Source organism: Ranitomeya imitator, chromosome 5, assembly GCF_032444005.1.
Source record: "Ranitomeya imitator isolate aRanImi1 chromosome 5, aRanImi1.pri, whole genome shotgun sequence".
Lineage (NCBI taxonomy): Eukaryota > Metazoa > Chordata > Amphibia > Anura > Dendrobatidae > Ranitomeya > Ranitomeya imitator.
Window position 1 is genome coordinate 158,745,883 of NC_091286.1, and position 21,394 is coordinate 158,767,276.

Here is a 21,394-nt window from a genome sequence, read left to right on the forward strand (position 1 = left end):
AGCAGTTACTGCCCCAATTTTGCTGCTAACAGTAAGAATGAAGAGCAGCATCACAGGGCAGCACCATTTTGTGTGTGACTGCCCTGGGACCTGCCATCACCAGCAGTTACTGCATCAGAGGCACAGCTTGTTTACAGAGGAGCAGAACACAGTGGACTCAGCAGCATTTTTTGTGAATAACATTCTTGCCATCTCCCTTAATACCTGTCCTGTCAGCTGCCCTGCTCTCTCTCCAGGTGTCACCTCCCTCTCTGCAGGCTGTGAGTGCAGCTTACCCGAGATCACAGGGACTGTGTGTGAGGGGGAGGCAGAGACAGAGCAGGAGAAGCACACAGGGCAGTGTGTGAGGAGCAGAGGATGTCTGCCCAGGACGTGCCTGCTTAGAGTACAGAGGAGCAGTGAGGGCTTCTTCTGTCCTGCGATAGAGAGCACAGGGCTATAATAAAATGGCAGCTAGTCACACCTACAGCAGTGAGTTGTGCAGCCCACAGAGGCGTGCCCAGCTCACTGCTAATGCTGCTGCAATGTTACAGATGGGGTCAGCGCCGGTCTATTATCTCCTATGTCCATGGGGTGCTGTAATCTGACACTGATAGTGCCCTGCTACTGCTACAAAACCAAGATGTCAGCCCCCAGTGCATTCTTTAAACTCGTATAACACATGAAATCTGTTTCACATGCATTTCAAACTTGCTTATAGCAGCATGTTATGCTACATTACAGTGATTTATTAATGACCTACAAACGCGGTACCTTCCCTGAGACTACTTATTCTGACTTTATACCTGCACAGATGGGCTTGGCATAGGGTGAAAAATGATGTTGCTTTGTGAGCATTCAACAGGTCTATAGCTGCCTGCATGTGAGCTGGTGATTCTTCTTTTGGCTTATAGTAGTTATTGCAGTGGTCTCCAACTTGTGACTGTCCAACTCTTACAAAAAATGCAAACTCAGTGTGCTGACAGACTTCCTGCTAGAGGAGGCACACAGGCAGCTCCTTTATGCAGTGTTTGGATACCAATTGTTTGACTGATGGAGAATTACATAATGGAGAATTACTGGTAAAATTCTGGAAAAAAAATTGGCTTAGGCCCCTTTCACACATCAGTTTTTTTGCCATCAGTCACAATCTGTTGGCTCGACGGATCCGTCACAGATTGTGAAAAACTGATGCAACAGACTAGCTGATCCGGCTAATTGGATCCTAAAAAATCAGAGCATGCTCAGTTTAAAATAAACGGAATCCGTCGCTGGATTCCATCATTTGAACAGCCGCACAGCCAGCTCTTCCCTCTCCTAGTGTATCCTCACCCACCCCCTGCAGACTGTGAGCCCTCGCGGGCAGGGTCCTCCCTCCTTATGTACTCGTGTGCCTTGTTATCTGCTCATGTTTAATGTATTTGTCTATATTTGCCCCGTATTCACATGTAAAGCGCCATGGAATAAATGGCGCTATAAAAATGTATAATAATAATAATAAAATAATTTGATGGATCTGGCGCCATAGGCTTCCGTTCTAGCAAACGACAGTCGGCGACAGATCCGTCGCTGTCCTTTTTTTCGACAGAGACATAAAATGTTACTATGTCTGTTGTCTCTGGCCGCTGGATCAACAATTTTCAACGGATCCGACGAACGACGGATGAAACGTGAGGCCATCCATCGCAGTCGCTAATACAAGTTTATGAGAAAAAAAACGGATTTATACTGACTGCAAAAAAATTGGTGTGTGAAAGGGGTCTTCGTGAGAACATTCCTGTAAGCAGTACTGTGTGGAGATATAGATTTAATGCTAAATATCTATCTAGATAAATGTTCTAGATATTGTATGTGTGTGTGTCCACGGTGTCATACAATACACACAGACTTGCAGCACTTTGTAGAAAGCATCCTGAAGTATGTGATTGTAAAGAACAGAACCTCTGAAATGTCACGTAGCTCCACATGTTGCGCCAGGTAAAAGTTGAACGGCATCCAAATATTAATTTTTGGAGAATTGTCTGTTTTTACATTTTTTTTTTTTGTTCTAGGATGGGCGACTTGCAGCAGGAGACCAACTACTTAGTGTGGATGGAAGAAGTTTGGTGGGGCTTTCTCAAGAACGGTAATGGTAGTGAAGCGTTAACAACATTTTGCTATTAAAGCTGTATATGTAGGAAAACTATTTCACAAAGTTTATCAATGTACTAAAGGAATGTCCACTTACACACTACTGGAAGACATCTTAATAATGCAGCAGCGCAAAAGAAAATAAAAATAACTAAAAATTTACAGCCGCTGATTGACTGCAGCAGTCACATAACAAATAATGTTGCTTGCCTGCTGGTAGATTAAGTTAATTTTTTTTATTTCCTTTTACTCTGCCAAGCTACAGTTAAGTCCATATATATTTGGACAGAGACAACATGTTTCTAATTTGGGTTATAGACATTACCACAATGAATTTTAAACAAAACAATTCAGATGCAGTTGAAGTTCAGACTTTCAGCTTCCATTTGAGGGTATCCACATTAAAATTGGATGAAGGGTTTAGGAGTTTTAGCTCCTTAACATGTGCCACCCTTTTTTAAAGGTACCAAAAGTAATTGGACAGATTCAATAATTTAATATAAAATGTTCATTTCTAGTACTTGGTTGAAAACCCTTTGTTGGTAATGACTGTCTGAAGTCTTGAACTCATGGTCATCACCAGACGCTGTGTTTCCTCCTTTTTGATGCTCTGCCAGGCCTTCACTGCGGTGGTTTTCAGTTGCTGTTTGTTTGTGGGCCTTTCTGTCTGAAGTTTAGTCTTTAACAAGTGAAATGCTGCTCAATTGGGTTGAGATCAGGTGACTGACTTGGCCATTCATGAATATTCCACTTCTTTGCTTTAATAAACTCCTGGGTTGCTTTGGCTTTATGTTTTGGGTCATTGTCCATCTGTAGTATGAAACGACGACCAATCAGTTTTGCTGCATTTGGCTGGATCTGAGCACACAGTTTAGCTCTGAATACCTCAGAATTCATTCGGCTGCTTCTGTCCTGTGTCACATCATCAATAAACACTAGTGACCCAGTGCCACTGGCAGTCATGCATGCCCAAGCCATCACACTGCCTCCGCTGTGTTTTACAGATGATGTGGTATGCTTTGGATCATGAGCTGTACCATGCCTTCGCCATACTCTTCTCTTTCCATCATTCTGGTAGAGGTTGATCTTGGTTTCATCTGTTCAAAGAATGTTCTTCCAGAACTGTGCTGGTTTTTTTAGATGTTTTTTTTTAGCAAAGTCCAGTCTAGCCTTTTTATTCTTGATGCTTATGAGTGGTTTGCACCGTGCAGTGATCCCTCTGTATTTACTTTCATGCAGTCTTCTCTTTGTGGTAGATTTGGGTATTGATACGCCGTCCTCCTGGAGAGTGTTGTTCACTTGGTTGGCTATTGTGAAGGGGTTTCTCTTCACCATGGAGATTATTCTGCGATCATCCACCACTGTTGTCTTCCGTGGGTGCCCAGGTCTTTTTGCATTGATGAGTTCACCAGTGCTTTCTTTCTTTCTCAGGATGTACCAAACTGTAGATTTTGCCACTCCTAATATTGTAGCAATTTCTCAGATGGGTTTTTTCTGTTTTCGCAGCGTAAGGATGGCTTGTTTCACCTGCATGGAGAGCTCCTTTGACCGCATGTTTACTTCACAGCGAAACCTTCCAAATGCAAGCACCACACCTCAAATCAACTCCAGGCCTTTTATATGCTTAATTGAGAATTACATAACGAAGGGATTGCCCACACCTGTCCATGAAATAGCCTTGGAGTCAATTGTCCTATTACTTTTGGTCCCTTTAAAAACAGGGTATTTATCTATTTATAATAGGCTGAATTTTTGTAATTTTTCACATATTTTGTGAAACCGGAGAAAAGTATCAGTCTGTTAGTATAAATCAAAAATTGTTACTGATTGTGAAATTTATGTTGGTTTAATTTCATTCCATGCCCACATAGATTAGGTTCACAGTACAGTTTTCTATGCTCGGCACTACATCAGAATACTGTTGTAAGCGGATTCGGATGGGAAATCCAACAGAGCCAGTCGCTTGAATGACACCAATGGAGTCACTGTGTGTAATGTCTGGCTTTGTCCTGGCAGTATTAGTAATTTTCAGACATGCACAAAAACATTGTTAGAGACATTTATAAGTGTGAACCTAACCTTAAGTTGTAACTTTGAAAAATCTGTTTAATAAAGTCGCAATCTCCACTTACAACATTTCTTATATACCAGGGCTGCTGAACTTATGACAAGAACTGGTTCAGTTGTCACACTTGAAGTGGCAAAACAAGGTGCAATATACCATGGGCTGGCAACACTGTTAAATCAACCATCTCCATTAATGCAAAGAGGTAAATAAAAGTATATTGTTCATTTTATTATTAATTACTCAAAATCCTTTACAGTCACAATTCTCTAGTAATACATCATTTATATATTAGCTCCTTAATGACCGCCAATACGTCTTTTAACTGACCTGAGATATAAGAGAATAACATCCCCATACAGGTGACAATCCAGCAGCTGTCGGCTGTACACTATAGCTGACAACTTGCTGCATCAGCCCCGATCAGTGTTGGCACCTTCCATGTCTGTTTAACCCCTCTGATGCCGCTGGTAATAGTGACTACATCATATAAATGGTTAACAGTGTGGGAGCTCCCTCTATATCCCAATCGATGCCCTCAGATCATGATTGTGTGGTTCTGATGTTTCCCATGGCAATTCATGGCCAAATAGCAGTCTTAGAGTCTGATAGGGGCATTTAGGTGGTAAAAATACACATTTTCATTTCTGTCATGCCACTTTGCATTAATTCCTGAAAATCACCTGAAGGGTTAATAAACTACCTCACTGCAGTTTTCAATATGTCAGGAGGTGCTGTTTTTAAAATGGTATACCTTTTTGGGGTTTCCCAATATATGAGACCCCTAAAGGCACTTCAAACATGGATAGGTTACTAAAAAATAAATTTGGTAAATTTCCTTAAAAAAAAATGAAAAATTGCAGCTACATTTTTAACCCTCCTAAAATGCTAACAAAATTAAAAGAACATTTTACAAATGGTGCTGATGTAAAGCAGGCATGTGGGAGTTGTTATTTATTAATGGTTTGCTGTGGTATTACTATCTGGATTAAAGGGATAATTATTCAAAGTTTGAAAATTGCAAATGTTTTTAAATTTTACTCAAATTTCTGATATTTTTTTTTTATAAATAAACACAAAACATATCGACCTAAATGTATCATTATCATAAAGTATAATGTGTCACGAAAAAAATCAATCTCAAAATCACTGGGATTTGTTGAAGAGTTACTACCACATAAAGTGACACTGGTCAGATTTAAAAAATTTGGCCCCGTCACTAAGGGGTTAAATGTTAAATGTCTCATGGCCTATTTAGGCCAATGTAAGCCCTTATACGAACCCTGATCCACTGTCAGTCAGCTTTTTAATAACTGTTTAGTGTTCTGTTTACACAGGCTGACAAAACCATATGAGGGACAGAATGGTCACTAATACAATCGTTATGTTTCCATGCAGCATCTTGTTTTTAGCAGGATCTATCCTGATCACATACTTTCAAAAATGAGATCCCTTTGCTGTGTTGTAAGCTAACGGACCTTTTTGCTGTAAAAAGCAACTGAGAAAGTGACAGAAAAATCCATTACAACAGCTAAACTTTTATATGGAGTTAATCAGAATTATTTAAAATGTTGACAGCTGTGACTGGCTATCATTTAACATCAGAGGCTCACTCACTTTGGCGTATATAACGGAGGAGAAAATCTCGCATTGCACTCTGACCAGTAATATTTAATGAGGCAATGTTATTAGAAAAGTATATTTTCACACAGACCAGGTAAAAAGTCAGCAAAAAATGACAGCTAAAACAGCCAGTGTGAGTGAGTGGTGGAAACATACACTGGTAAAAACACATATGTCCTGAAGCAACACCTGCAATACACAATGCTATACCATAATCGGTGCAATAGTCAGAGTGCTAGGAGGACCATGCCAAAAAAGGAAATAGACATAATAACCTTACAAAAATCCTCTATGCACCTAGACACCTAGAAGTAAACATAGGCATTGATGAAACCCAGGGTGAATAGTAGTAAATCTAAGCCAATGGTGGCTATATACGAATACCTTGGGACATGATGACAAGGAAACGCAGGCGTGCTGGCAGGTCAGGAAGGAGCCTCGACGCGCATTTCACCGCCTTGGCTTCATCAGTTTCAGGACCTGATCTGAAAGCTCTGCACACTCCTTATTTTTTAATATACTTCATGATACAATCTGGCTTTGGGATCTCTGTTGTGGTGCCTCGGACAACGAAGGGAGCTGTTGTCACTGTATATTGTATTCAAGATAAGGACATCTCTCGTCCTTATACTTGACCAGCAGCATGTTGGGGTCTGCTCTCACCCAGTTTCAGCAGTTGCCCAAGTAGTGGCTTAGTGATGCCTCTCTGATTTTTTTTTTTTTTTTTTACACAGTGCCATATGCAACAGTGCCTCTGGCAGAAAAGTGGGATGTTGGTGTAGAAGTAATCCCCATAGAGGTGATAACCCTGATTCAGCGATGGGTGCAGCAATTCCCACACAATTTCCCCACTCACTCCAAGGACATCCTAAGATGATCTTGCGCAGCTTGTACAGTTTTATTCTGTGTCTGGCCTCTTGCTGGGCAGGTATTGTCAGAATTTTAGCTGCCCTTTGAAATGAGATTCATCTATAGCGATGTCCCTTTCGGGGTTGAACCGCCTCAGCAAATTATCTACTGAATTGGTCAACTACTGGCTGAATTTTGTATTGATGATCAAAGGTGGGATGGTCTTAAGGGCACTGCTCTTTATCACTATAATGTAAACATTTTTGGATCCTTTCAAATTTTATCCTTGTCATTTCCATACGCAATACCGGTGTGCTGAATAAATATCAGTACTCCAGTATTGCCAAATCTGTGTTTTTTTTTCTTCACCTTTCCCATGTGCAGCACAATGCCCCAAAATGTTTTAATGTCTGCTGCATTTACAAGGGTCCATCTAACTACTGATGACGTGGGATTTTAGACTTGTATTAGCGATGTATTGCGATGGATGGCCTCACGTTTCATCCGTCATTCGACGGATCCGTCGAAAATTGTTTATCCGGCTGCCAGAGAAAACGGACATAGTAACGTTTTTTGTGTCCGAAAAAAACGGACAGCGACGGATCAGTCGCCGTCCGTAGTTTGTTAGAATGGAAGCCTATGGTGCCGGTTCCGTCAAATGATGGAATCCGGTGACTGATTCAGTTTTTTGTTAACTGAGCATGCTCCGATTTTTTTTTTAGAATCCCGTTAGCTGGATCAGCTAGTCGCATCCGATGAAATAACAGATCGGTCACATCAGTTGTTCACAATCTGCGACGGATCCGTTTTTTTTCAACATTCGACGGATTGTGACTGATGGCAAAAAACTGATGTGTGAAAGCAGCCTAACACTGACGTCTGCTACCTTAATGCCCTAGCTGTAAAGCTACTAGGTACTATTTTTTTTTTTTCTAGAAAAAAGTTGGACGTCACTAACCCTGCAAATTCTGCTACTCCTAAAAAAAAAATTACAAAGTCCCTTGGCTCAGCCTCTGGTCAGAAATCAGAATCAGAGCTCTGTGGCCGTGGGAAGCACACATGCAAGTGTTTCAAAATAAAAAGTGCACTAACAATTGAGCACGGATGCTCGCCGCAGAATGCAGTTGTAGAGTGGGGAACTCAGACTCTGATCAGTAATACTGATAAGAGTGCTGTGGGCTCGCATACGCACAAAGCACAAAAAAGTGCAACAACATTGCAATTACGGAGTGTTAAGGAGTGGAGAGGGAAGCTGGAACAGGGATTAGTAAGTTTGTGGCTACTTGCTATGATTGGTGCAGTCTCACACAGTACCAATCACCACTTGCAGTCTTTGAAAAAATGGTTTTAAAGGGAACCTGTCACCCCCAAAATGGAAGGTGAGCTAGGCCCACCAGAATCAGGGGCTTATCTACAGCATTCTGTAATGCTGTAGATAAGCCCCCGTTGTATCCTAAAAGATGAGAAAAAGAGGTTAGATTATACTCACCCAGGCGCGGTCTTGGTTCGATGGGCGTCGCGGTCCGGTCCGGGGCCTCCCATGTTCTTACGATGACGTCCTCTTCTTGTCTTCATGCCGCGGGTCTGGCGTAGTTTGTCTGCCCTGTTGAGGGCAGAGCAAAGTACTGCAGTGCGCAGGCGCCGGGAAATGTCAAAGAGGCCTGCGCACTGCAGTACTTTGCTCTGCCCTCAACAGGGCAAACTACACCGGAGCCGTGGCATGAAGACAGGAAGAGGACATCATCTGATGAAGATAGGAGGTGCCGGACCGCGACACCCATCACACCGGGACCGCCCCTGTATAATCTAATCTCTTTTTCTCAACTTTTAGGATACATCGGGGGCTTATCCAGAATGCTGTAGATAAGCCCCTGATGCCGGTGGGCTTAGCTCACCTTCGATTTTGGGAGTGACAGGTTTCCTTTAATTCGAACTGTATTGCTAAAATGCTGTGATTATCTGGTCATAGTTCATCGGTCAATCACAGCGATCGTTGATGCGGTAGGGTGGCAAGCCCTTTTGTGGCGATGTGTAGGGATGGTTTGCTGTCAGAGACAATATCCATCATTACTCTATCACCTCATGATTCATCACACTGACACTCTTGCAGCACCATACATGTCTAGCACTTTGCAAGGCCACACTTCCCACAGCGTCATACATGTATGGCGCATGTTGTTTTTTAAGGCCTTTATTTTCCCTTTTTTAAATAAATAAAAATATTTACAGCAACCATTAGGGTATGTGCACACGATGCAGATTTAGTGCAGAACTGCTGCAGATTTTTCTGCAGCAGAAACGCTGCAGAACTGCACTGTGATCACAGTACAATGTAAATCAATGGGAAAAAAAAAAAGCTGTGCACATGGTGCAGAAAAATCTGTGCAGAAACGCTGCAGTTTTCAAAGAAGTGCCTGTCACTTCTTTTGTGCAGTTCTGCAGCGTTTCTGCACCCCTCCATAATAGAAATCTGCAGGTGTGTTTTTGATGCGTTTTTCATGCGTTTTTGATGCGTTTTTCATGCGTTTTTCATGCGTTTTTCATGCGTTTTTTGTGCAGATTTGTGCTCAAAAAACGCATCAAAAACGCATAAAAAACGCACCTGCAGATTCTGCCAGGAGATGCAGATTTAGTGCAGAACTGCAGCAGATTTTTCTGCACTAAATCTGCATCGTGTGCACATACCCTTAGAATCATACAAATTATGTATTATGTCATCAGTGGCCACTTAAGCCACTTCAATAAGAAAATGGGAGAACAATTAAACACTTCAAGACCCAAGTATAATAATGTCAATAACATACTTCTGACTCCAAATCAATGTAATGAAGTTGCACCCTCTCATGCCGATTCCCAAATGCCCACCACCCCCTCCACCGATGTGTCATTATATATCACCTTATGCAGACATATGATCGAACTAAACATACAGAGAGACCTACTGGGAATCCTATTAGGTAGTGTCTGCTAGTGCTAGCCACCTTTCCGATACCTTATCAAATTTATAAGCAAATCTACTTGTATAGAGGACTTTATATAGGGAAATATTCTTAACTACTTGCAGCCAGTGTAGCATACAGGGGACATTCCATGCCATTACAATCATTTTCCTAGCACAGAAAAAAAGTAATTTAAAAAAAGTCTGTCATAGGACCATCAATAAGCTCATCTATGATACACAGCAGGCACACTTTAGGGAACATTACCCTAGGGCAGCGGTGTCAAACTGCATTCCTCGAGGACTGCAAACAGGTCATGTTTTCAGGATTTCCTTGTACTGCACAGGTGATAATTTAATCACCTACACACATAATGATTGCAGCACCTTGTGCAATGCTAAGGAAATCTTGAAAACACGCATGGTTTGCGGCCCTCGAGGAATGCAGTTTGACACCCCTGTCCTAGGGAATTCTAAATGGTAATGAAGAAACAGGAGTAGCTCAAACCAGATTAATTTTTGGACAGGACCAAATTTAGTTCAGAAAGTAGCCCACCACCGTTTGACAATGAAAGCACAAAACATTCAAGACGATCAGAAACCTCCTCAACCTTTCTGGGGTTTTATTAACTCTATTTTGAAATTTTGTTTGCATCAAACAGTGCCTGGCATTCGCCACTGAGGAATAAAATGCATTTTCCCCCTCTCCCTGTTACTTTATTGTCAAGTCCAGTTTATCCGCCACTCATTGAACATAAACCTTCTCAAAAGGCTTGACAACAGGTGACTGGAAAAGAAAGGTTTAAGGAAATCTGAAGTCCCTAAGAGCTCCTCAAATTCTGAAAAGTCTAGGGTCACCAGCATTACACCAAGCTGCACACACTGCGTGATGGAGTTGTGTATTTTATTTTGGCCTCCTAAGGCTATAAGGAATGCAGATGTGAACAGGCCAGGGTGCACTCACTTCATTGTTTCACTTTGTGAATATGATATTGTCACTGTTATAATAGGGGAGGGGGCTTCATCTGTTTGTGGCAATCACCAATTATGGGTGGGTTGCATGGGTCTGCTTCGATTGCTTATTACGGGAGTTTCTAGGGTCTGCCAGTGTCACTATAGAGTGTAGTTTAAAGAGATTCTACTAGTATTACTGAACAAGTGTATAAGAATATCCATGGATGTGCCTATGAAGTGCATTCAGGGACAAGGAGGCTAAAATATTGGGCAGCACGGTGGCTCAGTTGTTAGCACTGAACCCTTGCAACACTTGGGGTCCTGGGTTCAAATACCACCAAGGGCAAAATCTGTAAGAAGTTTATATGATGACCCTGTGTTTGCGTGGGTTTCCTCAGGGTACTTGGTTTTCTCCCTCACTCTGAGGGTAAGTTCACACTGGGCGTTTTTGCTGCGTTTTTTTTCTGCAGCAAAACCTGCTTTCTTGACAATCAAGATGCTTCGGCAAAAGCGCATGTTTTGGCGTGTTTTTGTTTGTGTTTTATGTTACGGTTTTGGTGCGTTTTTTTCATAAGTTTTTGGGTCTAACTTGTGTCTCTTTGTGCATGCTAATAGAGGTGAGTGTCCCCAGAGGAAAAAAAACCTACTTCCTGTAGAACCATACCTCTAGATCCTTTGAAAAGCTGGTAATTCATGTGCCGCAAACAGTATAATGACAGTGTTACAGGTTAGAATAGAATATACACACATAGAATAAATATATACAGTATATATACAGTACAGACAAAGTTTGGACACACCTTCTCACTTAAAGATTTTTCTGTATGTTCATGACTTAGAAAATTGTACATTCACACTGAAGGCATCAAAACTATGAATAAACACATGTGGAATTATATACTTAACAAAAAAGTGTGAAACAACTGAAATTATGTCTTATATTCTAGGTTCTTCAAAGTAGCCACCTTTTGCTTTGATGACTGTTTTGCACACTCTTGGCATTCTCTTGATGAGCTTCAAGAGGTAGTCACCGGGAATGGTTTTCACTTCACAGATGTGCCCTGTCAGGTTTAATAAGTGGGATTTCTTGCCTTATAAATGGGGTTGGGACCATCAGTTGTGTTGTGCAGAAGTCTGGTGGATACACAGCTGATAGTCCTACTGAATAGACTGTTAGAATTTGTATTATGGCAAGAAAAAAGCAGCTAAGTAAAGAAAAATGAGTGGCCATCATTACTTTAAGAAATGAAGGTCAGTCAGTCCGAAAAATTGGGAAAACTTTGAAAGTGTCCCCAAGTGCAGTGGCAAAAACTATCAAGCGCTACAAAGAAACTGGCTCACATGAGGACCACCCCAGGAAAGGAAGACCTCCCCAGGAAAGGAAGACCTAGAGTCACCTCTGCTTCTGAAGATAAGTTTATCCAAGTCACCAGCCTCACAAATCGCAAGTTAACAGCAGCTCTGATTAGAGACCAGGTCAATGCCACACAGAGTTCTAGCAGCAGACACATCTCTACAACAACTTTGTGCAGCAGGCCTTCATGGTAAAATAGCTGCTAGGAAACCACTGTTAAGGACAGGCAACAAGCAGAAGAGACTTGTTTGGGCTAAAGAACACAAGGAATGGACATTAGACCCGTGGAAATCTGTGCTTTGGTCTGATGAGTCCAAATTTGAGATCTTTGGTTCCAACCACCGTGTCTTTGTGCGACGCAGAAAAGGTGAACGGATGGACTCTACATGCCTGGTTCCCACTGTGAAGCATGGAGGAGGAGGGTGTGTGATGGTGTGGGGGTGCTTTGCTGGTGACACTGTTGTGGATTTATTCAAAATTGAAGGCATACTGAACCAGCATGGCTACCACAGCATCTTGCAGCGGCATTCTATTCCATCCGGTTTGCGTTTAGTTGGACCATCATTTATTTTTCAACAGGACAATGACCCAAAACACACCTCCAGGCTGTGTAAGGGCTATTTGACCAAGAACGAGAGTGACCAGACCTGAACCAAATCGAGATGGTTTTGGGTGAGCTGGACCGCAGAGTGAAGGCAAAAGGGCCAACAAGTGCTAAGCATCTCTGGGAACTCCTTCGAGATTGTTGGAAGACCATTCCCAGTGACTACCTCTTGAAGCTCATCAAGTGAATGTCAAGAGTGTGCAAAGCAGTCATCAAAGCAAAAGGTGGCTACTTTGAAGAACCTAGAATATAAGACACAATTTCAGTTGTTTCACACTTTTTTGTTAAGTATATAATTCCACATGTGTTAATTCATAGTTTTGATGCCTTCAGTGTGATTGTACAATTTTCATAGTCAGGAAAATCTTTAAATGAGAAGGTGTGTCCAAACTTTTGGTCTGTACTGTGTGTGTGTGTATGTATGTATATATATATATATATATATCTCCAGCATTTCAGTAGCTGCGGAAGTATAAAACCACAGCAGGAGCCGACAGGATAGAAGAGATGGATTGCATACAGTAAATACAAATAGAATGGATAGATATACAGATGTCTGTGACAAATCCAATTAGTACTGTGTGTGTTCAACTTACTGTACACGTATTTATTTAATAAAAGATTGTTTTTTTGTTCTTCGGAAAAAATGTTGTGGGGTCCCGTGCAATTTTCATAACCAGCACAGGGAAAGCTGATGGCTGCGGGACGATGTTTATAGCCTGGGAAGGGGGTAATACCCATGGAGCTTTCCAGGCTATTAATATCCACTCACAGCTGTATACTTAGCCTTTACTGGCTATTAAAATGGGGGACCCTACAAAAAAAATTACGCAGGGGTCCCCCTGTAATTAATAACCAGCAATGGCTATGCAGGCAGCTGCAGGCTGATATTAATAGCCTAGGAAAGGGCCATGGATAATGCCCCCCCCCAGGCTAAAAACATCAGCTCTCAGCCGCCCCTGAAAAGACGCATCTCTAAGATGTGCCAATTCTGGCACTTAACCTCGCTCTTCCCACTTGCACTGTAGCGGTGTCAAGTGGGGTGATAGTTGAGGGAGTTGATGTCCTCTTTGTTTTGTCAGGTGACATCAAGCCCCGAGGTTAGTAGTGGAGGGCTTGTGGGAAAAGCTGAGCAAAGCGCCAGAATTGGCGCATCTAATAGATGTGCCTTTTCTGGGCAGCTGCAGGCTGCTATTTTTAGGCTGGGGGGCCATATCCATGGCCCCTTACCAGCCTGAGAATACCAGCCCCCAGCTGTCTGCTTAAGTAAGGCTGGTTGTCAAAAATGGCGGGGACTCCACGCTGTTTTTTTAAATTATTTAAATAAAAAAATAGCGTGGGGACCTCTCTATTCTTGATAACCAGCCTTGCCGTAGCTCACAGTTTAGGGTTGCAGCCCCAAGCTGTGAGTTTTGCCATCCAGCTGTCCTTGACGTTTCTGCAGCAAGTACGCTGCAAAAAAAGTCATCCTGCGTATTTGCAGCGTTTTTTCACTATCCATTCAAGTGAATGGGTGAAAGACGCTGAAAGAAGTGACATGCTCTATGTAAAGAAAACAACGCAGCAAAGTCCTGATGACAAAAAACCAATGTGTGTGCATGAGATTTCTGAAATCTCATAGGCTTTGCTGGTACTGTAAAAAGCAGCTGAAAACTAGCATAAAAAATGCAGCAAAAATGCCCAGTGTGAACATACCCTTAGACATATTGAAAGGAAATTTAGATTGCAATCTTCAAAGTGCTGTGCAAATTAATATTATGTAAGTGAGTAAAATTTAAATAAAATAAATATAAGATTAAAACAGATTATATATGTGATGTATATATTTTCTCTTTTTTTCCCCTGTGTCTAGAAGCTGGGATAACATGATCTGTGCAATCTCAGCATTCCTATATGAGTAGATCAGAGATTTTGTGATCTAGTGCCTCCTGGCTATTAGATTGATATTAGCAGTGATTTACTCCGTTCTAAACTATTGTATGGTGTGTTCTTCCTTCCCCAATATATTGCAGCCTACTTGTGATTTTTCATACCCTAACACAGATGTCTAACCAAACCACCTTCAGATATAGTCCCGCAGTCAGTGTGGAGTAAGCAGACTCTTTTATCAGCTCTCCTCAACTCCTAGCACTCTATAACATAGTGTGAGGTGGGGGGGAGAGGGGTTTCCACTGTTTAGGCACATCAGGGTCTCTTCAAACTCGAAATGACACTTGCAGACAATTCCATCAAAGTCTGCCTTGCAAAACATCACTCCTTCCCTTCCGAGCCCTAACGTGTGCCAAAACAGTGGTTTTCCCCCACATATGGGCTTTCCATGTACTCCGAAGATATTGCACACCAACTTTTGGGGTCAAATTTCTCCTGTTACCCTTGTGAAAATAAAAAATTGGGTCCAAAGTAAAATTTTAGTGGAAAAAATGTTAAATGTTCATGTTTTCCTTCCACGTTCCGTTAATTTCTGTGAAGGGTTAATTAAACTTCTTGATTGTGGTTTTGAGCACCTTGAGGGGTACAGTTTGTAGAATGATGTTACTTTTGGGGTATATTCTGTCAAAGTCACTTCAAGTGTGATGTGGTCCCTAAAAAAAAAAAAAAAGTTCTGTGTGATTTGGTCCTAACAAAAAAGTTGTTTCTAAAATTGTGCTAATGTAAAGCAGACACACGGGAAATGTTATTTATTAGCTATTTTGTGTGATATAATGCTCTGGTTTAAGAGCATAAGAATTCAAAGATTGATAATATGGTATTTGGGATCATGAATACATTGAACACCAAAATTTAAGTTTTTCAGTCACTGCACTTCTCAAAATAAATACAATGAAAATTGATCAAAACATTGCATTAGTCCCAAAGTGGTACCAGGGAAACTACATCCTCAACGTGTAAAAAAAAAAAAAAGCTCCCCCCCATCCACCCTACAATAATGAGAACCCAAATCATTTTTGTGATTTTTTTTTTTTTTTTTTTTTACAAAGTTGTAAATCACTAAATTTGAAATGATGAAAAGAACTACACTGGTGGAATTGCTGGTTTTTTTTTTCACGCCACTTGGAATGTTTTCCAATTTGTTCTGTTTATAGAAAAATAAATGGTTTCATGCATAATTACGGTAATAGTTGTTCCTCATAAAGATTAAGCTGTCACTCAACTGTGTTGAAACCAAAATAAGTTATCGCTCTCGGAAGACTGGGAGGAGAAAAAGAAAAAAAAGTATTTTATTTTTTTATTTCCTGGATGGCATGCATATCTCACAGACAAATAGCTGTGTATGGCCAGTATTAAGATACATACCGTATTTCTATTCCCCGCTAGGTGTATTGCCCACATACCAGAAAGCAGGTGGGGGGAACCTGAGAAGATTGTTGGCAGTACATATTATGCAAGCAATTATAGTGAGGTTTCTGACAATTATGAGGGTTGCTGTGGCTCACAGTTTAAAGGGAGAAGTAGATAGCTGTTATATGGGGTGTTATTTATGGGTGAACAACTATGGCTCGTAAATATGGTAGGGGCTGGAGCAGGCAGATTTTGAGGCAAGGTCCCACCTACAAATACTTGGTAGTTATAGGAAGGACTATAATTATAGAGGAAGACTCTAAAATGTTATATTTAACATTTCAAAACTGTCTGACACCAAAATCACTCATTTTTTTTAAAAAAAGTGAAAATTAATACACAGATACGGAGTACAAACAAAAATGCACCTTTTTGTACTTTTTGCTTACCTGTCTAGGGTTGGCATGGTGTGCAGCAGCTGAGCAATGAGGAAAGTGGGGCACTACCGCGCCTGACGTTGTTTGGTGTCGGAGCACTGTACTACAGTGTATCTCACATTCATTTGCGTTTCTGAAGATTCATTCAGTAATTAGTAATAGAAACCTGGCATGACAAGTCAGTCTTGATGAAATGTCCCCTAGTATTTTTTACATAATGCTAATGACTTGCACAAGATGTGGTTTATTGTGACCTGCATAGATATGTAAATTACAAAGTCACATAAGCCCTGCAAAATGAACCCTCCTTTTTCCTGCCTTGTTAATACAGCAAAGTTATTCATTTTAAAAAAAAAACTTAAAGTATCTGCTTCCATTTAAATATGACTAATTATGGTTTCAGATCGCCGTGGTTCAGGAAAACCTAGACCAAAAAGTGAGGGGTTTGAGCTTTACAGTAATACTGGTAAGAACGAGTCACCTGAAAGCCCCCAAATACCTTGGCCAGAATACTCTGAACCAAAGAAATTACCAGGGGATGATCGACTAATGAAGAATCGTGCTGATCATCGTTCCAGTCCCAATGTAGCAAGTAAGCTTGAAATAATAGCTTGTAAAATGTATACTTACTGCTTACACCTATGGAGCGCTCATTTAATATGGGCGCCACATCAGCATATTATCAGCATCTGTCACGTGGATAATATAAAGAGCTGCTTGTCACGCCGCTCACTCTTCCCATAGCCACTGCTCGCTTTCATTGATTCACTGTTTACTACAGAGATGACAATAAGGGTATGTTTCCACGTTCAGGAAACGCTGCGTTTTTGACGCTGCGTTAAGCCGCAGCGTCCAGATGTTACAGCATAGTGGAGGGGATTTAATGAAATCCTGTCTCAACTATGCATTAAAAGACGCATGCGGCAGACCTGCGAAAACGCACATGTGGCGCGTCTTTTAAGAACGCAGCATGTCCTTATATTGCAGAAACAACGCAAGGAAAACGCAGGTGACCTGCCAGTGACCTCCGGTGCAGATTTGGTCAGGATTTTACCTGCATAAAATCTCGACCAAATCCTGATGCAATCCTGAACGTGGACACATACCCTCGGGCTATGTGCACACGTTCAGGATTTCTTGCAGAAAATTCCTGAGAAAAACCTGAAATTTTCTGCAAGAGATCTGCATGCGTTTTTTGCCACGTTTTTGATGCCTTTTTTTTTTTGTAGACATTTCCCAATGCATTTTATAGGGTGAAATTCGCAAAAAACCCGCAAAATTAATGAACATGCTGCGTTTTTTACCGCGATGGGTTTTTTTCTTAAAAAAAAATGCATCATGTGCACAAAACATGCAGAATTCATTCTAAATGATGGGATGCATATTGTATGCTGTTTTTTTGCGGTTTTAAAGCGTTTTATCGCGAAAAAAAAATGTGAAAAATCAGCAACGTGTACACACAGCCATTAATTGGCTCTCTGTCCTGTTGGTTGCACTGCCATGAATGGAGAGTCAATATGCCAAGACCTGACTGTGAGAGTGAGTGCCATAACTCTTCTCATTAGATACTTTAGATATTTTTTTTTAAACACTGGATGGCTTGACTATGTGCTGTAAGTAAATAACATAAATGTACATTTTTTTGATTGGTAAAAAAAGTTTCATTTGCAAGTTATTTATTTTTAAGATCTATGCATTGAATGAATGTGACATATAATGGTGGGTCTTTCCCTGTAATACATGTTTTCAAATATTTATTTTTAAAGATCAACCTCAAAGTCCAGCAGGAAAAAATATATATGGCAGTACGGCACCAGTGAAAATCACATCTGTCTCTACTGGAAATTTGTGTACAGAGGTTAGTTATTGTTGGAAATATTTTCTCAAAAAATGTATTTCTGTTCCCTGTTCATGTTCTTCCTCTATATTTTCCTTTTTTTCCCTTTTCAATTCAACTCTTGGTTAAAAAACTAGTGACATTTTCCAAAACACACTTTTAATTAAGAAATAAACCATAAATTCAGGAAAAAATATAATTTTAAGTGGAATTACCCTTAAAAAACACTCCTACTACAGTCTTGGAAAAATAGTTGATTTATGTTTTTTGTTTAGGATCATGTTTTTAAAGCATAGGTAAAGTTAGAATTTTGCTGCAGTCTTAATAAGTGTAGTGTATGCTGCCAGAACTCAGCACTAGTCTATACTCTCCTCAACATTGAAGTTTTCTTTCCAAGATGGAAATGTCAAGGTTTTAAGAAAATCACAGGATTGATGTTATTGATATGCACACGATGAAAAAAATAGGTGTGCAAATGTCAAACGCAGTTTGATTTATTCAGTATCGAGTATCGGCATCATGTGCATAAATCCACGCACTTACAGCCTTAGATTCTGTCAATAAGGATTTAAACGGTTGTCTGAGGTATGTTCTGCTGCCCTGATTGAACTTGGGCTCACAAATCATCAACATCCGGTGCTGGCAGTTGCTTTTGCAATTGATGTCCCAAATGTGCTTGATTAGAGAAAATTCCAAAGACTCTGCAGGCTATGGTAGCATATTTAGGCCACACATGCTGCTCCCAGTAGCGCGAACAGCATGTGACCTGCCATTATCGTGGGACACTTTGGAGAAATTGTCACTGTATTAAGCCAAAAATGTATTTAGTTGTTGAATGGATTGCTACAAATATATTTGCAGCAAACACTGTTCAAAAAAATAAAGGGAGCTCTAAAATACCACATCCTAGGCTAGTAGCTGTAAATCATTCAGCTATCACGATGAAAACTAAATCACAGTCATAAATACTCGGAGGTCACCCGAGCGTGCTCAGGAAAACCCGAGCAACGAGTACACTCGCTCATCACTAATAATTACCATCACACCATGATCAGATCAAATATTACCACCACCATATTGCCATCATATAGTGACTGAATTATACCATATACTGGGGACAAATACCACCACACCATGACCAGATCACATAGTGACTGAATAATACCACATACAGGGGATTAATACAGTTACACCATGACCAGACCACATATTACCACCACATAGTGACTGAAAAATGCCACATTCAAGAGAGAAAGACCACCATACCATGATCAGATCACATTGCCAGCACATAGTGACCAAATATTATTATACTGATTAATATAAACATTATTAATAACACTAATATTATCACTTGTATAATTAGTGTCATATTATGCTCCATACAGTATAATGGGTCCCATATAATACTCCATATTGTATATAATGGCTCCATATATTGCTTTATACAATATAATGGGCCCCATATAATGATCCATACATTATATAATAGGTCTTATATAATGCTCCATATGTTATATAATGGGCCCCATTTAATGCTCCATACAGTATATAATGGGCCCCATAAAATGCTCTGTATGCAATGGGCCCCATAAAATGCTCCATACAGTATATAATGGACCCATTATAATGCTCCATACAATATATAATGGGCCTCATACAGTATATAATGGGCCACATATATTTTTCCATACAGTATATAATGGGCCCCATGTAATGCCCCATATGCTCCATACAGTATATAATGGGCTTCATATAATGCTCCATGCAGTATTTAATGGGTCCCACATATTGCTCCATACAGTTTATAATGGGCCCCATATATTGCTCCATACAGTATAATGGGACTCGTCTAGTGTTGTATGTATAAAACATAAATGGCAAAATCAATTACCGTATGTACTCTAGTATAAGCCGAGAATTTCAGCCCATTTTTTAGGCTGAAATTGCCCCTCTCGGCTTATACTCGAGTCATACCCATTGGTGAGCAGGGGAGGTGGAGCAGCAACTGTGTAATAACTCACCTGCTCTTGGCGCAGTCCCTGGTTCCCCGGTGCCAGCAGCTTCTTCCTGTAGTGAGCAGTCACATGGTACTGCTCATTACAGTAATGAATATGGACCCGAATCTACTCCCATAGGGGTGGAGCCGCATATTCATTACTGTAATGAGCGGTACCATGTGACCGCTCAATACAGGAAGAAGCTGCCGGGGAACCAGGGACTGCGCCAGGAGCAGGTGATTATAACGCAGTGCGCGATATTCACCTGCTGTCTTCCCTTTCCTCTACACTGACGCTCAGGTCAGAGGGCATGATGACGCGATTAGTGTGCACGCCACCCTCTGCCTGAACAGTCAGTTCAGAGGACAAGGAAGATGCGGCGGTGGAATGGGAACAGGTGAATATAGCAAGTGCGCCAGGGGCCTGAGCGACGAGAGGTGAGTATGTGATTTTTTTTTTTTAATCGCAGCAACAGCATATGGGGCAAATGACTACATGGAGCATCTTATGGGGCCATAATCAATTTTTTTGCAGCATTATATGGGGCATATTTTAATATGGAGCATCTTATGGGGCCCATCATAAACTTTATGGAGCATTATATGGGGCTCCTGATTCAATATGGATATTCAAAAACACTTAACCTACTGATGACTCAATTAATTTGACTTTTATTGGTATCTATTTGTATTTTTGACATTTACCGGTAGCCGCTGCATTTTCCACCCTAGGCTTATACTCGAGTCATTAAGTTTTCCCAGTTTTTTGTGGCAAAATTAGGGGGGCTCGAGTATATACGGTATATCAAAAATTAGAACCAGGTCCCAAATTATCATAGACAAACAGCAAAAAATAGGGAACTTAAAACTTAATACACCGATTAAAATTCACGACACAACATTTAAAATCAGACATACAAACAATTAGAATATGCACAACCAGAATAGGGGAACTGGTTATGGGCAAAGAGACTGACTAGCAATTTTACTACAATTTAGACACACAATTATTTAGATAAATCAGTACCTCTGATGATCCTATAAATTGTATCTAAATGGTCAAAGGGTCCATAGAAAAGAAGGAAAATCAGAACAATCTCATAAATCCGGTTGAAGATGCCACCTTCAAAATAGTACCCTCCTAAATTTCAATAAGTAGGAACCCTTGAAACCATCACTTGATATTCAATGAGCCATTCCTAGATGCAACCGCCTCCCAACGCGTTTTTTCCTGAATGGGGTCATCAGGGGATAAGGCAGTCAAACAATAGAGTGCCCCAACATTTCTGGCGCTCTCTAAGAGCCCCAGCCGGTGGCGTCCCTGGTTGCGCCGCCATAGAAAAAAA

The 21,394-nt window shown here is 40.8% G+C and overlaps 1 protein-coding gene across 19 annotated transcripts in view; it reads left to right on the forward strand.

Moving 5' to 3' along the window:
* The window catches only part of AFDN (afadin, adherens junction formation factor), a 447,314-nt gene that overhangs the window by 309,418 nt on the left and 116,502 nt on the right, over positions 1-21,394 (forward strand). For all 19 annotated transcript variants that reach the window (XM_069769255.1, XM_069769252.1, XM_069769245.1 and 16 more), the window contains 4 exons: positions 2,031-2,104; positions 4,261-4,379; positions 16,616-16,804; positions 17,979-18,070. In XM_069769255.1, coding sequence (XP_069625356.1) covers positions 2,031-2,104; positions 4,261-4,379; positions 16,616-16,804; positions 17,979-18,070 — 474 coding nt within the window. The remainder of the gene's footprint in view (positions 1-2,030; positions 2,105-4,260; positions 4,380-16,615; positions 16,805-17,978; positions 18,071-21,394) is intronic.